The sequence below is a fragment of the Pempheris klunzingeri genome, chromosome 18 (genome assembly GCF_042242105.1).
Source record: "Pempheris klunzingeri isolate RE-2024b chromosome 18, fPemKlu1.hap1, whole genome shotgun sequence".
Classification (NCBI taxonomy): Eukaryota; Metazoa; Chordata; class Actinopteri; order Acropomatiformes; family Pempheridae; genus Pempheris; species Pempheris klunzingeri.
Window position 1 is genome coordinate 15931942 of NC_092029.1, and position 17344 is coordinate 15949285.

The 17344-nt window shown below is 40.5% G+C and overlaps 1 protein-coding gene across 1 annotated transcript in view; it reads left to right on the forward strand.

The window, feature by feature from the left end:
* Positions 1-17344, forward strand: part of lama2 (laminin, alpha 2) — a 165835-nt gene that overhangs the window by 137319 nt on the left and 11172 nt on the right. The window contains exons 46-62 of the mRNA XM_070849929.1: positions 793-895; positions 1160-1276; positions 2240-2422; positions 3562-3716; positions 3970-4113; positions 6313-6446; positions 7336-7495; positions 7588-7712; positions 7916-8078; positions 8753-8897; positions 9164-9302; positions 10491-10611; positions 11650-11805; positions 12141-12194; positions 15166-15317; positions 15430-15606; positions 17121-17304. Of these exons, the coding sequence (XP_070706030.1) occupies positions 793-895; positions 1160-1276; positions 2240-2422; positions 3562-3716; positions 3970-4113; positions 6313-6446; positions 7336-7495; positions 7588-7712; positions 7916-8078; positions 8753-8897; positions 9164-9302; positions 10491-10611; positions 11650-11805; positions 12141-12194; positions 15166-15317; positions 15430-15606; positions 17121-17304 (2412 nt within the window). The remainder of the gene's footprint in view (positions 1-792; positions 896-1159; positions 1277-2239; positions 2423-3561; positions 3717-3969; positions 4114-6312; positions 6447-7335; positions 7496-7587; positions 7713-7915; positions 8079-8752; positions 8898-9163; positions 9303-10490; positions 10612-11649; positions 11806-12140; positions 12195-15165; positions 15318-15429; positions 15607-17120; positions 17305-17344) is intronic.

A 17344-nucleotide genomic window follows, 5' to 3' on the forward strand; every position in this document is an offset into this window, starting at 1 on the left:
AGATCAAAGCACTTCTCTGTCCCTCTCCGTCTTTCTTTTTTACCCCGCTCCCTTTTTCATTATCATGACCACACACACCTGTAATCTCCCTTTTCCTTCCTCTTTCCTTTTTTTCTTAGTTTATTCATTTTTTCTTCTTCCCTTCTTCTACCTCTGTACTTTTTCTTGTCACACACCTTTCTTTCTTTCATTCTCCAGTTGTTTGCTTTTGTCTTGGTTTGATTTTCTTTCTTCCTTTCTTTCTTCCCTCTATGTTCTTTTTTCATTTTTTTTTTGTCCTGTGAGCCACTTCATTTATTTGCCATTTCTTCCGCCAACATTTCCCCCTTTTTGTCTCATCTCCCTCGTTTGCATTTTTCACCTCTGTGGTTTTTTTTCCTTTTCCTTTGGCAACAAAGAGGTAAAAGGCAGAAGAAGAAAGGGCTAAAAAGACAGTAAAAGGAAGCAACGAAACAAAGAACGCAGGGGTTGAATGTGGAAAATACATGTGAGAAGGAGTTAAGTCTGCCGAATACCTTTCTTAGAATATCATTTAGCAATGCAAAGTAGTCGTGCTTTGATCTCATAGAAAGGTAATATGCAGATTACTGCACCTTTTATGTGTGACAAAACATGTTTTTTTAATTCATGAGTGGGACCTAAATTATTCTGGGAGCATCAATAGTGAAAGATTTTGCACTTTTGCTGTGTGTGTGTGTGTGTGTGTGTGTGTGTGTGTGTGTGTGTGTGTGTGTGTGTGTGTGTGTGTGTGTGTGTGTGTGTGTGTGTGTGTGTGTGTGTGTGTGTGTGTAGGCTTTAGGTCCAGAGGTCCCAGTAAAAGAAGCAGCACAGGGTGCCCTTCAGAAGAGTCACATACTGCTAAACCAAGCTAAACAACTTCAAAATGATGTCAAAGGTAACTGAGTATGTGTGTGTACTATGTATTGGAATGATTATTCGAATGGTTATCACAATAATCAAATATACAGTATAAACAAGTGTGGAGATTTCTTAATTTGAAACAGTTCATCTGCCATCAGTGTCACTCTTCATGTGCTTCTCTACGACTTACTGTTAGTCACTCTACCCATTAGGGAGGTGAGATTTTTATTAGTTGGCAGCCTTTACTTCTAATCAAACCACCATCATCATTATTTTGCGTGTGTGTGTGTGTGTGTAGAGAATGCCGACAGTGTGGCCGGGCTGAAGGGCAGAGTCAAAGCAGCGAGAGACAAAACCAAAGACCTGCTGAAAGCTGTCAACGGAACCATGGCAACGCTCAACGCTATCCCCAATGGTATGACTGCACAAATGCACAACGTGTGTATGTGCGATTTTCCATGGGAGAGAGATAAAGAGAGAGCAGATCAATATCTCTGTGCCGTGTAAACTCAACTTGACACATGTCAGTACTCACAGATACACATGGAGAAATGCACTTCAGTGATAGCAGGGTTGTTGAACCAAGTGATGCACATGGTTGCGTTTGGATCAACACGCAGAGAACTCTTAAATTCAGCCACTGCACATTGCAAATGGATGGCCTAGAGGTTAACTCAACATGTTAAAACCCAATACACCTGTCAGTGCTTTCAAACTAACATAATACTATTAACAGGTCACAGTCAGATTGCTAAATGAGACTAAATGACCATCTAACAGACTGAAAAATGTTTGGCATCAATGGCCAGAAATCAACAATGCTCTGAACGAAAAGTTATTCCAGAGGAAGAACTCTCAATACTACAAGGTCCTGATGTCAGCTGTGTTTGAGGAGTCAGCAGAATAGCTTTAGTTACTGTTAGGTACTGGTAAAAATAGTCTAGTGTGCCTCTATTGGATGTACAATAAGCCAGAACTGAAGGTACAGAATATCCCACAGTAAATGTGATCATATCATAAAGTATTAACTATGTACTGATCTGCATAGTGTAGTTGTGAAGGCTAAACTCCAAAAAATGTATGTACTGTAATTTGTTGAAAGCCAACCAATAATCCGTACCAGTTCAAAATGGTTTAGAGTTAAAGTCTGATTATACCACTGTGGAAGTGCCACTTCCTGCCTCAAATCTGATCCAGGACCTTTCCTCTGTTTGTCTCTGTTTTTCAACTCACGTTCGCTGCTGTAAACCAAACAAAGCAACACAACAACACAAAACTGGAGTCACCCTGATCAATTCTATCATGAATATTTATGTCACTGGTTTATGTTTATAACTGTTGCAGTGTTTGTCTTTCTGTTTGTTTCATTCTTCAACAGACACGGCAGCTAAGTTAGCAGCCACAAAGGCTGTAGCAGGAGATGCGAACGCCACAGCCATCGATGTCCTGGAGCGCCTTGGGGATTTGAACCTGCAGCTCCACAGCCTGCAGAGGAACTACAGTGAGCTGGAGGACACTGTCAATGCAGCCAATCAGATGATCCAGGACCCAGAGAAAAACAGTAAAGGACTTTATTGGCTAGTTGCACACTGTAGTAACATAGTGCAGTAACAAGTAAAAGCAGAACCATGTATTTTGGGTATACTAGTGCATTGCTATGATAAATCTGATTGGTTCATTAAATATTTACCTTTAGGAAAAGAATTGTTTCTGCACTGCAAAATGTTTTGCTAATGAGCTCTTTTTTTTTTCCTTTACACAGTTAATTTTGTGTTTTACCTTCTAAACATTCTGGTTTCATAAACAAAGTATTAGAAAAACCTTAAAACTCCAACTGAAAGATTTCTAAACTCAAAAAATGTGGCTGCTTTATTTTTACTTTTGAAGCCACATGAACTGGTAAATTCACTCAAACCTGATATTTTTCTCTCTGTCTCTCTGTTTTTCAATCCCCACAGCCATCAGTATGTATATTTCACTTACCTTGATATAAGCACTTGTTATTATAAGTGGTGCACCAGTACTATGTTGTAAAAGTAATGATGAGAGTAATGTTACCTTCCTGCCAGCACACATTTCCAGACATGTGTAAGCTTTGCTTATTGAATAATTTGCCGGGACATTTTAAATCACCTCTTAAACACCATATCATCAACAGCATTGTGTTAATGTGGTGTTTTGGGCTTGATCGATATCCACTACGTCAAAATGATTGGATTTCCACAGCAGTATTGGAGCACCACCCATTAGTTTAATGACCTTTAATCTTTAATAGCTATACAAGAAACAGTAGTTGCTTCTAATAATGCCTCCATTCTGTTCTGCTCTGCTCGAGCATGAGAGCTCCGCACATCGCAAAGCATGGAACTTTTTTTATCTCTCTTTTTTCTGTCTTTTTTAAATTTCTGGTCTTTTCAGTTTCAATAATAATATATAATGCATAATTGTAAACAGTGAAAAGGTCCTTTTTGAACGCTGAGCTCCACTAATTGTTCGGCTGTCGCAGGCTTCTCCATCTTTCTCACTCTTCCTCCATATTTCTCCTCCTCTGAGTTTTATCAGTGGAGTTCCTACGTTGTCACAATCTGCCATCCTCTCCTCACATGCTAGCCCTCCGCTATAATACACTGTATAGTGTTAATGATAACAACTACAGTACTGTTCTGTATCACTACTGTACTTTCATCCCTGTCTCCTCAGTCCACGCTGCAGGAGCTAAAGTGAAGGATTTAGAGGACGAGGCTGACAGGCTGTTGGAGAAGCTGCAGCCAATCAAAAAGCTGCAGGACAATTTGAGGCGGAACATCTCACAAATCAAGGAACTGATCAACCAAGCCAGGAAACAAGCTAACTCAGTAAGTTGTCAGTACACTGATATGTAGAGCTGTCAGCCTGATGATGTTTAAGGAGAATTTAAGTGCACATGCTTCCCAGTTTTTCCTTTTTCCTTCTAAAGTCATGAAATCTGTATGACACTGCAGACAGGTCAGAAGCACTGCAGTAGTTTTCTTTCACTATATGTAAAATAAATACAAGATGAAAGCTATGATACAAAATTCTCTATGTGGATTCTTTCTTCATTTCTCTTCTTTATCTCCCTCTTTCCAGATCAAAGTATCGGTGTCATCAGGTGGTGACTGCCTGCGTAGTTATCGCCCTGATATCAGGAAAGGGAGATATAACACCATCATCCTTCACGTTAAAACCACCACACCTGATAACCTGCTCTTCTACCTGGGATCAGCCCAATATGTAAGTATACCGTTTACCTACTGCATAGAACAAATTAGACACACAAAGTTGTCCATGTGTACTGTTAACTGTAGCAGATACACCTTGTCCTTTGAGTTGTATCTCACTGATTTATATTTAACATGACTTTGTATGACAACAATTCATTGCTGTATATTTCATTCATTTTCATTAAGTCTGTTTGAGTAACTAATATGTCTGTCTAGTCCTGAAAAATTGTCAAACTTTGTCTAGATACGGTTCTGGTCCTATTGCTGACAACCTACAAAATCCAGTTGTTTCACATTAAAGCATTAATCATATTTAATGCAATGATGAGGTGCTGTTTGTGTTGCATTTATCATACTTGAAAATGCCTGTGTTCCATAAGTACGCACACACACAAACACACACATACAGAAGAGTACAAGTGTGCATGCACGGAGAGAAGCACACACTTGCGCTCCTCTCTCCCAGCCACACACACACAAACACACACAGCCTTCACACGCTCCCAGAGTGATCTACTATGACTTGTCTAATATGAAAAGAATTAATACTTCTTGACACACACTCCCTAACACCCCCATAAACATGGCACACCGCTGTTTTTAGGGTACCACTGAAAATCCCCAAGTGTGGGTATGTGTTTAAGCTATAGACTGTATGTGTGTGTATGTGTGTGTCCTTAGGAGTAGCTGCCATTAACAACAAGTTTATGTTGCTATCTGCTTTAGCCTGATTTCCCCTGAGAAATCACTGCTTTGCTTCATCTGAGTGGGAAGTCTTGGACGCGCATGCATGTGTGTGTGTATCTCTCACTAATATTCTCTAATAGTGAAGAATTTAGTATGAATAGTAATGCTCTGTTTCTGTGTGTGTGTGTGTGTGTGTGTGTGTGTGTGTGTGCGTGCGCGCGCACCTCTAACATTTCACTAATAGTGTGTAATGCTAGTTGAATAATAACGATGCTGCCCTGTGATCTGTGCTAATGAATAATCGCCATTACCCTGGAGAGACTAGAAAGATAAGAGTGTGTGTACTTATGTGTGTATAAGTGTGTCATTTGTGTCTTCAAATGTGACTCCCTAATAATCTCTAATTGTGCATAATACTATATGAATAATAATGCTGTGTGTGTAGGTGTGTGTGAATGTGTACTTCAGAGACAGCACACAGATGAGAGCATATGCTCAAAATTCTCTTATTAATTTTTTGGGCTCATACATAAGTAATAAGACCATTAATCAAAATACAGCAAGATCCTGTGAAAATCCTCTTATAGAGACAGATGGGGAAAACTTCAGCCTTTGTACCCTCAGAATAGACCAACCCTGGGTGTGAGGTTGCTCCGCTGTTCTCTCATTCACTATTCCCAGCATGATAAAGATGCTCTAAGCTTCTCTGTACTAAGTAATAAATTGAGATTTTGGAAAGTTATTAAGAGTCATCATTTTGCATCACTGCCAACAGTGTTGCATAACTCCTGTGTTCTGTCATCTCAAGAGCAAAGGCAAGGCATTGCCTTTCAACAAGAAGTAGTGCAAATGCTATGAATACAACTTTTTAACTGCAGAATTCTGATAGTAAACTATTTGGCTTAAGTTTGAACAGTTGGATATACTATATTTACACCTGATTTCCAAAGGTGTATCTGACGACCTCTGGTTGAAATTTGTGACGTCTGATGATCTGTACTCATATTTTGTCTGAATTAAAACCTGAACTTGATCTGTTTTATCTGCTGCTGTATCTGATTACAGTGCCATCATTCTCAATACACATTACTGTCAGACTGAGAGGCCTGGAGACAACTAAATGACACTTGTGCTGTGCGTAGTGACAAAGCTACTTTCACCAGCGTTTGCTCTAATTCCAGTTCAGTTTCTGGGTACACTGATGACGCAGTTACCTACCTTGTTGCATCAGTTGAGAAATGTCCACCAAGGTTTACCATGTCATTTTTCTCATCACATTTACAGGGCAACCCCCCTGATTTTACATGTGAGAATTGTTGTTTTGGGACCTTGACCTTGGAACCTTAGTCTTAAAGTCAGGACATCTCAGTTTCTGCTTCTTTTCTTTCTCCCCAACTTTATGGCAATGCAAGAAGACGTACCAGCTTTACAGTAACTGTATATATATGATGGCCCTGTGAGGCAAATTCCATTGCCTCAATCATATGCGGTATGTTCACTGTTTGTCTTCTGTGTGTCTCAGATTGATTTCCTGGCCTTAGAGATGCGTAAGGGGAAGGTGAATTTCCTTTGGGATGTGGGTTCAGGTGTGGGGAGGGTCGAATATCCCCATCACACCATCCATGATGGGAACTGGCACAGGATAGAGGCGTCTCGGTAAGATGTTTGTACACTCAAACATGCACATGCTTTCTTTTATTTGGGCATAAATATGCGCAGACTGGACATGAAACATTGATTAATAGTAATAGTTTTTTATTATTATTTGAGCTTTTTAATCAGCCCTTTTTGTACCGTCAAATAATTTATTTTCATTTAATCGATTACATTTTATATGAGTAAGAAATAAATGACATTTTGACATGTTGCAAACATTTTACCTTGCTATTTGTGCAAATTGATGTCAGATATTAAATATTTTATAGAGGGCCTTATCTATTCACCTAACCCTCACTATAACAAAATGTAACCAATAGTAATAGCCAAGGAAACTGGCCCATCATTCATCCTGGGGTGAAAAACATGTTTTTTCACTTGGGAAATCAAGAGTTTGCAGCCTTGAAAGCCTGTGGCACATCATTACACAGATACACTGTAATCTAGCAGATCCAGTTTTTCTCTGTGAAATTTGAAGTGGTGCTACATACAGACCAACCAACACAAGACCCATTCACACCAAGCAGACGTCCCACCTGCACCATGCATTACCATCCCAGAGATTTCCCAAATGTGTTTTCCAATTGGATCACACAGACTATAAGTCTCGAAAATGTTCCCCTACCTGACACAGAAATGCTGTTCCTGCTTTGAAAACAAACTCCAAGGTGTGGGAGATTAATTTCACTGTGGGGCTCAGAGGCTTCACTGCCACAAACTGGCTCCGCTATGTGTTTCTATCATTCATCTGTAGCACCAAGAGTTCATAAAAACTGTTTGCAAGTGGCTCCACCATCATGAGTCATTGTAAATGCCTTCCAGGAAATACAGAAAGTAATACAAAATAACATTAAAGCTGTTCTCTCTTTCTCCCTCTCTCTGTCTCCAGTAATGGGTTGAATGGCACCATATCAGTATATCCTCTGGAAGGCTCTATGGCTGGTATGATGCCGACCCCGGCCAGTGCCAACTCGCCCACAGCGTACACCATCTTGGACGTCGACCAGAACGCCTACCTGTTTGTGGGAGGAATACTCGGCACTGTCAAGGTATCTGTCTGTCTGTCTGTTTGTCTGTGTCTGTCTGTATGTCTTCTTTTTCTTTCCTCACAATTTTTCTGCGTCTATCTTCTGTCCTTTAGAGAGCAGATGCAGTAAGAACATCAACGTTCACAGGCTGCATGGGGGAGACCTTCTTGGATGGCAAACCTATTGGGCTGTGGAACTATAGAGAGAGAGAGGGAGACTGTAAAGGATGTGTTGTCAGGTATGCAAACAGATATTCACAAAGTTTTCACATTTTTCATAAATTGCAATATTTCTTGTGGTTCTTGTAATTTGCAAGAGGCCACTTCATCATCTTCACTACTTTGCAATTTATTTTTCTTACATTTCAAACTGTTTGTCAGGATATAATACAGAGCAACAATAAAATGGACTATTTCTTGTCTGTGTTTTTTTTTTCTTTAGCCCCCAGCGTACAGATGGTGAGGGGATAGTTCAGCTGGATGGTGAAGGCTACGCCGCAGTGGGAAGGCCCACCAGGTGGAACCCCAATGTTTCCACTGTGACGTTTAAGTTCCGCACATTCTCCTCTGAGGCCCTGCTCATGTATTTGGCCACTGAAGATATGGTACGTATGTGCAAAATAAAAGGGTATGAAACCCAAATGATGATAATCCACATTAAGATCAGGACTGATGGCCAGGACAAGCTGCTTTACTTGCATCGTAAATATTTTACATACTCTGTTACCATCCTCACTCAGACTCATGTAGAATCAATAATAACATAAATGAATAACATGAATATCATGAACATGAATCATCAAGTTTACAAAGTCACATTTCAGAACAGCAAAACTTAAATCAAACAGCTGTGAGGACATGCAGAGGCCAAGGTTTAGTACCCTTTGCTGTATGACTGTCTAAAGGTGATATCACTGTCTAAGGTTTACACTTATACAGTTAGGAAACTGTGTACTGACTGTCCAAGTTTTGGTTATTAACCACAATAAGTGAAATCATCTTTTAAGAGCAATGCCTTGTATTAGCTATTGTAATGTGTCCAGTGTTAATTCTGAATTGATGATTGTTGACTACAGTTTAGAAATCTCTTCTATGCATAAAAAGCCCTTTTTACTTCTGGACTAAACCCATAAATCAATCAAAACAACAAACTAGTAATAAAAAAAAAATAACATAAAAACTAGTCTTTAACCCTCTTACTGCAACATACTGTTCTTGGATTATAGTGGACTTTAAATGTCAGTACCTCACAACTCTTGCTCTCCGTCTGTCTCTGTAGAAGGACTTTATGTCCCTGGAGCTGTCAGGGGGCAAGGTGAAGGTGAACTTTGACCTTGGGTCTGGAGTTGGCAGTGCCACATCAGATAACCGCCACAATGATGGACACTGGAAATCCCTCACCATGTCACGGAACAAGAAACAAGGTACACACGACGAGAACAATAACACACTAAGCCAGACCACAGGACAGTTGACAAGACTGGACAATAATGGTGTAAATGAGGTTTGATACTCTGAAATAAACTGGGCAAAACTAAATCAGATGAAACCAGTTTTCATAATGTACATAAAATTACAAATTTAGCATTCAAAACGATCAAGTACAGTAAAAAAAATAGATATAATTTTTAATGTATATTATCTCTGTCTACCTATTCTGATGTTTATGTTTCTTTAATTACCTGCAAAGCCACGGTGACCGTAGTGGACATCGACAGCGGTGCTGAGGAGAAGTTAGTGATCTTATCTCAGGGTTCAGCCACTGGTCTGAACCTCAAGGAAAACCAGAAGATCTATTTCGGAGGGCTGCCTACTATTGGAAACTACAGGTACACAAACACGCAGTTGTTCAGGTGCACATTTAGGCACTTGCATATTCTGTACACGTATAATATCATGTACATTTGATATGCGTCCATTTGTTTGGCATTCAAAGTAAAGACGAGCTTTAATGTTTTGAAGATAAATGACATCTTTCTAATTCATATGTAATGGCATCTTAACGTAAAACTTGTTTTGCACATCATTGCTATAAAATTACGATGCTGAGGCTGTTCTTTCAAGATGTAACTGTTTACCAAGTACAATCAGCCTCTTCACAACCACCTCTAACTCTCCTCACGCCTCACAGTCAGAGGGTTGTCTAGAAAAAAACTTGACTAGTTTGGATGAGTTATTAGTTGAAACTCTGTTTGTGAATTGTGCTAATATTGTAATATCATGTTTTTTCTTAACAGCATGACAGCCAGGTAAATAAATAAATAAATGAATAAATCTCATAATCAGACTTAGTAGTGCATTTTATTTTTTATTGCTCTCTGCATGAGGCTAGCCATGCTGACGATGCTGTATAGCCCACAGTGAATGTTTGTTTGTATGTACCTTGGCTGGCCCCTGAAGGCTCCTGCTCCTCCACATAGCAGCTGGAAATCACTTTCTGTCCTTTTATTAATCTGAATCTGACGTTTGTCTGTTCAGCAGCATTTCTCACGTTTATGACTCTGCCTTACAGGCATCATTGCTATTATCATATTCAGATTGTATTTTAGATGCGGATCTAAATGTCTCCACCATTTTTTTTGTAGCAACAATTTTTGCTGAGTTACAAAAATAAAGCTCTAAATCACTGAGAACAATTACAATGGTGTACTACACTGCTAACAACTTGTTCAGTGTGATCACAGCCCGAGATGATATGAGGATGGGGTATTTTCTCTCTTGTCGTCTTGGGTAATACTGCTACCTGGACAGTGCCTGAAATCAATTATGCTAAAAACCGATTAATACAAAGAATCTTTTTTTATTGATATGGACAATATGAGCAAACGTCATATTCAAATCATTCCTGTTGTTGACACCCAGACATCACTCTGCTTCTGGACACATGTTGCAATAGCTTCACTGCTGCTGTAATTCAGCTTTTTTTTTAAATTATATGACACTGACAAGAAATTCCATGGAGTTTGACATTTTTTCAGCTTTATATTCTCTTTACTAAAACTATAATTCCTCTACAGGCCAGAAGTCACTCTGAAGCGGTATGCTGGATGTCTTCGGGAGATTGAAGTCTCCAGGACTCCATATAATCTCCTCAGCAGTTCAGATTACACCGGGGTCACCAAAGGATGTAACGTAGAGGTAAGAGCGTCCGCTTAGCTATAGGTTTATGTCTCTACAGAATATTTAAACTCTTAAAACACTTAATTATATTACAGAGTTATGACTGTCTGCTAGCATCCATGTACTTGATGGAGATGCACTAAAACATTCATTTGGTGTTTCTCACTGGTTCATATTTTGATGGAGTTAGTAGAACATCACAAAACAAAGTTAACCATTTGCATTACAGTATTAGCAGACTACAGATATGTTAAAGTCTCTCACTGCCACTGAATAGAAGAGTATGTACATGGAAAAATTGATTTAAAACATAAATATGAGTTGAGAAAAAGTCATGACATGTATAACCTGAGTGACCTTTTCCTCTGCTTTACTCATTTTTGACCCTGACCTTCATATTTTTCTCACTCAAGTGGGCCTCTCTGAATCTGAATTTGCATTTCACTCTGTTTTGTTCCCTATGGCCTTTTATGTGCACATCATTTGTGCATTTTTTCTTTCGAGATGCACAAACACACATGCATGTGCATTTTTGTTTTCAAAGCCATATAAGGAAATCACCATAATTTCAATACACTAGTGCCATTCATTCATACAAGCATACAGTCATGCTCACAGAGCGTATAAAGAATGTATGAAGGATTATAAAGGCCCAAGGTTGAGTGTGTGTAGAGTGAAGGTCTTTCGGTCCCTCTTATCTGTCCTTTTTCTCCCTTCACCAACCACTCCACAACGCTACAAGGATGAGCATTTCTTTGACTGTGGATGCAAAGTGGAAATACTTTGTACTTTAATACACATACACACAAAGACACACACACTCACAAAGTAATGAGAAGTGGGTGACGGCACATTTGATAGTTTTGGTAAAAAAAAAGTGTGGCTCTAAATTTTTTTTCTTGTGAGAGTAAAGCTTTGACTTGACTAAAAACTCTGAGGGAATTTAGTCCAGTTACATAATTTTGATCAACCAAACTCGCTACTCTTCCATCTCACTTTGATTTGTAACATGTACGACTAAAACTAAAATGCAACCATTTCATCTCCGTCTCATAGAACCTGTACACAGTCAGTTTCTCGAAGCCAGGATACATGGAGGTGGGTGGCCTGTCGCTGGCGGTCGGCACAGAGATCAGCCTGTCGTTCAGCACTCTGGCAGACACTGGGACCATATTGCTGGCAGTCGGCGGAGCTCCACCAATCAGCCAGCAGGTTCAGTGTGATTTATTTTGTTCTTTTAAGCTCAGAAAAAACAATTCTCTTTTTCTTTGAGACATTTAATTGACAGATGTGTTCCAAACTAGTTTGATGGATGCATGTTTTTAGCTCTATGTACTAACAATATGTGTAATATTTACAGATCTCTGGCTCAGAGAGGCATCAGACAGTGTTGATTTGGCTCCCTTACTGTTAAAATCAAAATCAATTCTTCCTAGATGGATCTTTTTCCAAAAAAAATACATATCAATCCCTTTATAGGAGATTATTAGGAACCTATGGGACCCATTAGTTATTTTTACATTTTTCTGTAAATTTTTCCCACACAGGCTCGGAGCGCAAACCTCTTGAACTCCAAGCGGAGGCGCAGACAGTCTGGAGAGGTTGGTTCAACATATGGACACACGCATTCAAATCCTGCACGCGTTTCCCTAAGTGAATGACGTTTTCATAAGTGCATATTAATGAGATTTGGTGTTTGTTGGCCACCGGGTTAATGGGATTGTCTTTTATCCAAACCACACACAGAAATGTCCATTTACAGAAGCACAAAGAGACATACACATAGTGGCTGTTGATCCTCGGTGGGGTACCTATTTTAGCTTTTAGCTGACCACGCAAGCACATGTACACACACACACACACACACACGCACGCACCCTTTCTCTAAGTGAATGAACTTTCCATGAGTGCATATTAATGAGATTTTAGTTTGTTGGCAACTATGCTGATTAGATTGTCTTATGGCTAAAAACACAGTCACTCGTGCACATATATATACACACACACATATATATACACGCACACTGTGCTGTCCCTGTGCTGACGCTACCTTCTTTCATCCCAAACACTGATAAATAAATAAATGCTTTATTCAGTGTTCCTTCTGGAAACACCATGTGTTTGATGTGTAAGTATTGTGGTTGCACATATATTCCTTTTGCAGGCAAACGTGTGTGTGTGTGTGTGTGTGTGTGTGTGTGTGTGTGTGTGTGTGTGTGTGTGTGTGTATGTTTGTACATGTGGGTCCCTGTTTCTATATTCGTGTGCGTGCATGCATCTTTCAGCATAATGTGTATCTGTGTGTGAGAGAGGGAGGACAGAGGGTTACCTCCAGCTTATCCATCATCACTGGTTGTTGGCCGCATAAATCTATTTTTACTAACTATGCTGACTGTGTGTGTGTGTGTGTGTGTGTGTGTGTGTGTGTGTGTGTGTGTGTGTGTGTGTGTGTGTGTGTGTGTGTGTGTGTGTGTGTGTGTGTGTGTGTGTGTGTGTGTGTGTGTGTGTGTGTGTGTGTGTGTGTGGAGAAGAAAGGTTAAGCGAGGTTAAAAACACCATCAACTCAACTTGGCCCTGACTAATGGATGTTTTAGAGAGGGACAGGGGGAAAGAGAGGGGGACAGGAGACAAAGGATGGAGGAGGGAGATTTAGAGGTGAAAGGAAGGATAGAGGGGAAAGTGCAGAGATAGAAAGAAAAGAAATGATTCAAGAGGGGTGGATAACTGAGGAGCGGAGAGAGGGGAAAGATGAAAAGATGGGGAGAGCTGATAGGAGACAGAGAATGGTCACGGACAAGGAGTATTAGATTGATGGATTGATTTATCAATTAATTGAGTAATCCTTTCGATCTAGTTGTTATTGTTATGACATTATAGCATAACGATGACAAAAACTGATGATATCAATGTCGATGCACATGAGTCCAGCCTCCCTCAGTGTAGAGTGCCGAACTAGGAAATCGCAAAACAAAAGTGTACATAAAACATGAACTTCTGTGAGCTCCAGGGTGTGTTCCAAAGCAATTTTACAATGAAGAGATTAGATTGGTTCATAAATATTAAACAAACAAAAAACCCTGCATTAACCCGTCTGCATACTGTACTGATTGCAGCCACGGCTTCATCCAGCTTCACTTGTACAACCTTACATCAAAACTGATACACACACACACACACACACACGAAACCAAAAGCCAAAATACAATTGTACATTTATAAACTTCAAAGCCTGAAAAATGTAAAATATTGAAGGTAGCAGAGACGTGTGTGTCTGTGTATGTTTTTTCTGTGAATGTTTTACATATGATTTCCTTGTGAATATGGTTTAGTGTGTGTGTGTGTGTGTGTGTACTTTATGTCTTTGTGTGCATGCTGGCTACACGGTCTGTTGCGTTTCATGGTTGTATGTCTACATGTCTGTATCTGTGCGTGTGTGTATCTTTCCCCGAGTGTATGTATTCATGCGTACGTGCGAGTTAATCTGTTATGGTCGGCCTTTGTCTGTGCTGTGTCTGTGACACGCGTCTGCGTCTGTGCACCTGTGTGTTCGTGTGTGTGCATGCCTTTGTGTCTGTCTGTCTGTCTGTCTGTGTGTGTGTGTGTGTGTGTGAGACGGCGCAGCGAGAGGCATGTTGTAGCTACATCTCAGTTCAATTTGTCCCCGACCTCAAATTGAAATTCCATTTTCAGGTGGTAAATTGTCTCCCACTTCGCCCTCTGGCACACAGTGAATTAAAATTCAAATTAGCCTGACCCTGCACCACTGCTCTCTAGCACCTCTGTCTCTGTCTGTCTCTCTCCTCCTCTCTCTCCCCAGCTCTATCTCGCTTGCTGTTTTGCTCTCTGCCCTCTCATCTCTTCCCCCTATTATCCTCTCCTCTCTGTTCCTCTCATCTCTTGTTATCCTTTCCTCCCCGCTCTCCTCTCCTCTCCCACCTCTCTTATTTCCCCCAATTTCTCTCCACAAACCCCCACATCTCTCCTTACTCATCGCCCCTTTCCCCTTCTTTTCTCCTCCTCTCTTTTCCTTACGACAAACATTTAAAGAAGTGTCAACATGTAGGAGGTGAACAAGTTTAATTCAAGTAGGGCACGAAATATTTATAGTGAGATAATATAGTACAGGAAAAATTCTTATTGAAACTGTTTTGAACAGATGATATAAAGGTTACATTTTATAAAATACACCCACACTTACATGGGGCTTTGGCAGTGGTGCAGTTTGTTAAATTGGTTTCCACTCAACATCAAAATGTTTGCAGGGATTCCACTTCTGTCTTGTTTCCTTCATAATTCTCACTTTGTTATTTTCAGTTGCCCATATGGAGTACATAATATAAGGAGCCAAGTATCTCCTCTACTCCTGCATCTCCTCTACTCCAGCCTTTTCCATCAGTAATGCGAGATTTATTGGCTTTTTGAGGTGGCATATGCTGCATATGTATAATGCATATAGTGGTGGTTGGCGTATATGAGATTCAATGCCCTTCTCTCGTGCCTGCTCTGTGTCCTGAGAGTAGTTTGGATGTACAGATTTCCACAGCTAATACACTTAATCTCCAACTCCTGCAGCCCTACCTCTCAGTCATGCTGAACAAAGGCTCTCTGGAGGTCCTGATGTTTACCGGCAGCCACAGTCCTCGCCGTGTCATCAGACGGCCTGAGCAAGGCATACTGAATGATGGGAGAGAGCACTCGCTCCGCATAGAGAGGCTAGCCGGCAGGTTTGTTTCTCATGCATCTGTTCAGTCAACCGCATTGTTGGTTTGCTGTTGAAGACTTTTACACTGCATAATAAAATTGAATATTTTTTACTGCGTGGGTGTGTTCCACCAGATCTTTTGCAGTTCAAGTGGATGAGGAGGCCAAGAGGGAGGCAGCGCTTCCCAACGACCAGCCTGTGAGCTTGCAGCGCATCTTCCTTGGTGGCATTCCTGCAGAGGTTGAGCAGACGTCCAACAGAGCCAACGTCCCATTCCAGGGATGTATATGGAACCTCATGGTCAACTCTATGTGCGTAACATCTGGTCTACATGTGTATCCAGATTCGAATTGATTGAACCAGAGAGCTTAAAATAGCCTTTTCTTGGACCTGAAATATTGTTGAGCAGATTGGAACCGTGTACTTGGTATTGTTGTTCAGTTGTACAGTATGTTCTGGTGGCATCATCATGCATGCAAGTTGTTTTAACACTAAGCAATATTCTGTTAAAATACACTTTTAGTAAGTGTAATGTGGCAGCAGGCAAGTGAGTTTTCAATTAGCCATTAATATTCACACCTTTTTGATCCATTTCTTCACACTTTTTGTTGCTGAATCACATCCAGACCTGGTTTGTAGGGACTGCCTGACCCTGGCTACTTCCTTTTAGAAAAGATCCTCTAGCAATGCCGACAGACTCTGTTCAGAACCATCCACCACGTAGCGTGCTGTGATCTGATCAGAAGAAAATATCTTTGAAATAACTGAAACAGTTTTTTTGATTCTGATACATCAGCAAAAGAATTCGCTCTGGCATCTCAAGATGAATATGGGGCCAAAGGACAGAGTCAGCTGTTGATTTTGGATATTTCCCCGCCCCTGTGTTCCACAGTGTGAAAACACTGACACAGGCAAAAGTGACCAATGCACTCTACGTCAGTTTCCTTTACAGTAGACTTTAATTGTTCACCTCACAGTAAATACGCTGTATTAATGTTCGTGCTTCAAATCGGGCAGTTTTACCTCATTTTCCTAATGTTAACTCAGCAACGTTTTCTGATAATGAATGGCAGGCCTAATTTTGACCTCATACACAGTTGCAAAGCATAGTTTAATATGATTGCAGGAGGTCATGATGATGATGGCGATGATGATGATAGAGCCAGCGTCTCTCTCTCTGCCTGAGCAGCAGTAATAGGGCTGTCCAACATCATAAACATACTCATAACTCAAATTACACCCCTCTCTCATCTTTGTGTTTATGTTTGTGTCTGTTTGTCCATCGCTCACCTCATTTCACCCTTATCACCCCAACGTTATAACTTCTACCTAAGATACATCTGTCTGTCAGTGAGCCCTCGTCATTCTTTGTGTGTGTGTTCTCTAGTTGCTCTTGAGGCACCTACCATGATGGAACCAATGAAATATATATTGGTTAGCTAGTTTCCCTCATGAATACATGATCATACTGTGGAAATAGTAACTTCATCAGTGTACTGTGGCCCTAAACCTTGATCTTGTTAAGATGCATATTTTAGAGGCAGTGTGATTGAATGAAAAGTGAATGGAAACATGAACAAAGGCAAATTTGTTGTAGGTGGCGCAAATATAACCAAAACTATATTCAGGATTTCAGGATGCAACGCAGTAGTCTTTACTGTAGTTCAGTCGAAGGTTCGCCAGGTCAAACTGACTTGATGCCTATATAAGGCCTGTTCACAGGGTTAACTGCTCATCAGCCACCTATTTGAGAGATCTTCATGTTAGAAATTAAGCTCATCCTGGTGTTCCTAATTTTAAAACCAATTGCATGTCCTTCTCTCAGTCTCTCAGATTTCGCCCAGCCAGTGTCCTTTGAGAATGCCGAAATAGGCCAGTGCCCCAACCTCGCCCCGCCTCCACCTCTCCCGCCCAAAGAGGAGGAGCCAGAGAAGGAAAAGGAGGAGTCAAAGCCACTCAGTCCCCCACTGACCCCAACCCATGTTACACCATCACCAGGTCCTCCTGTTGTAAGTGGCTCATACACACACATGAACCACTTAACACTCA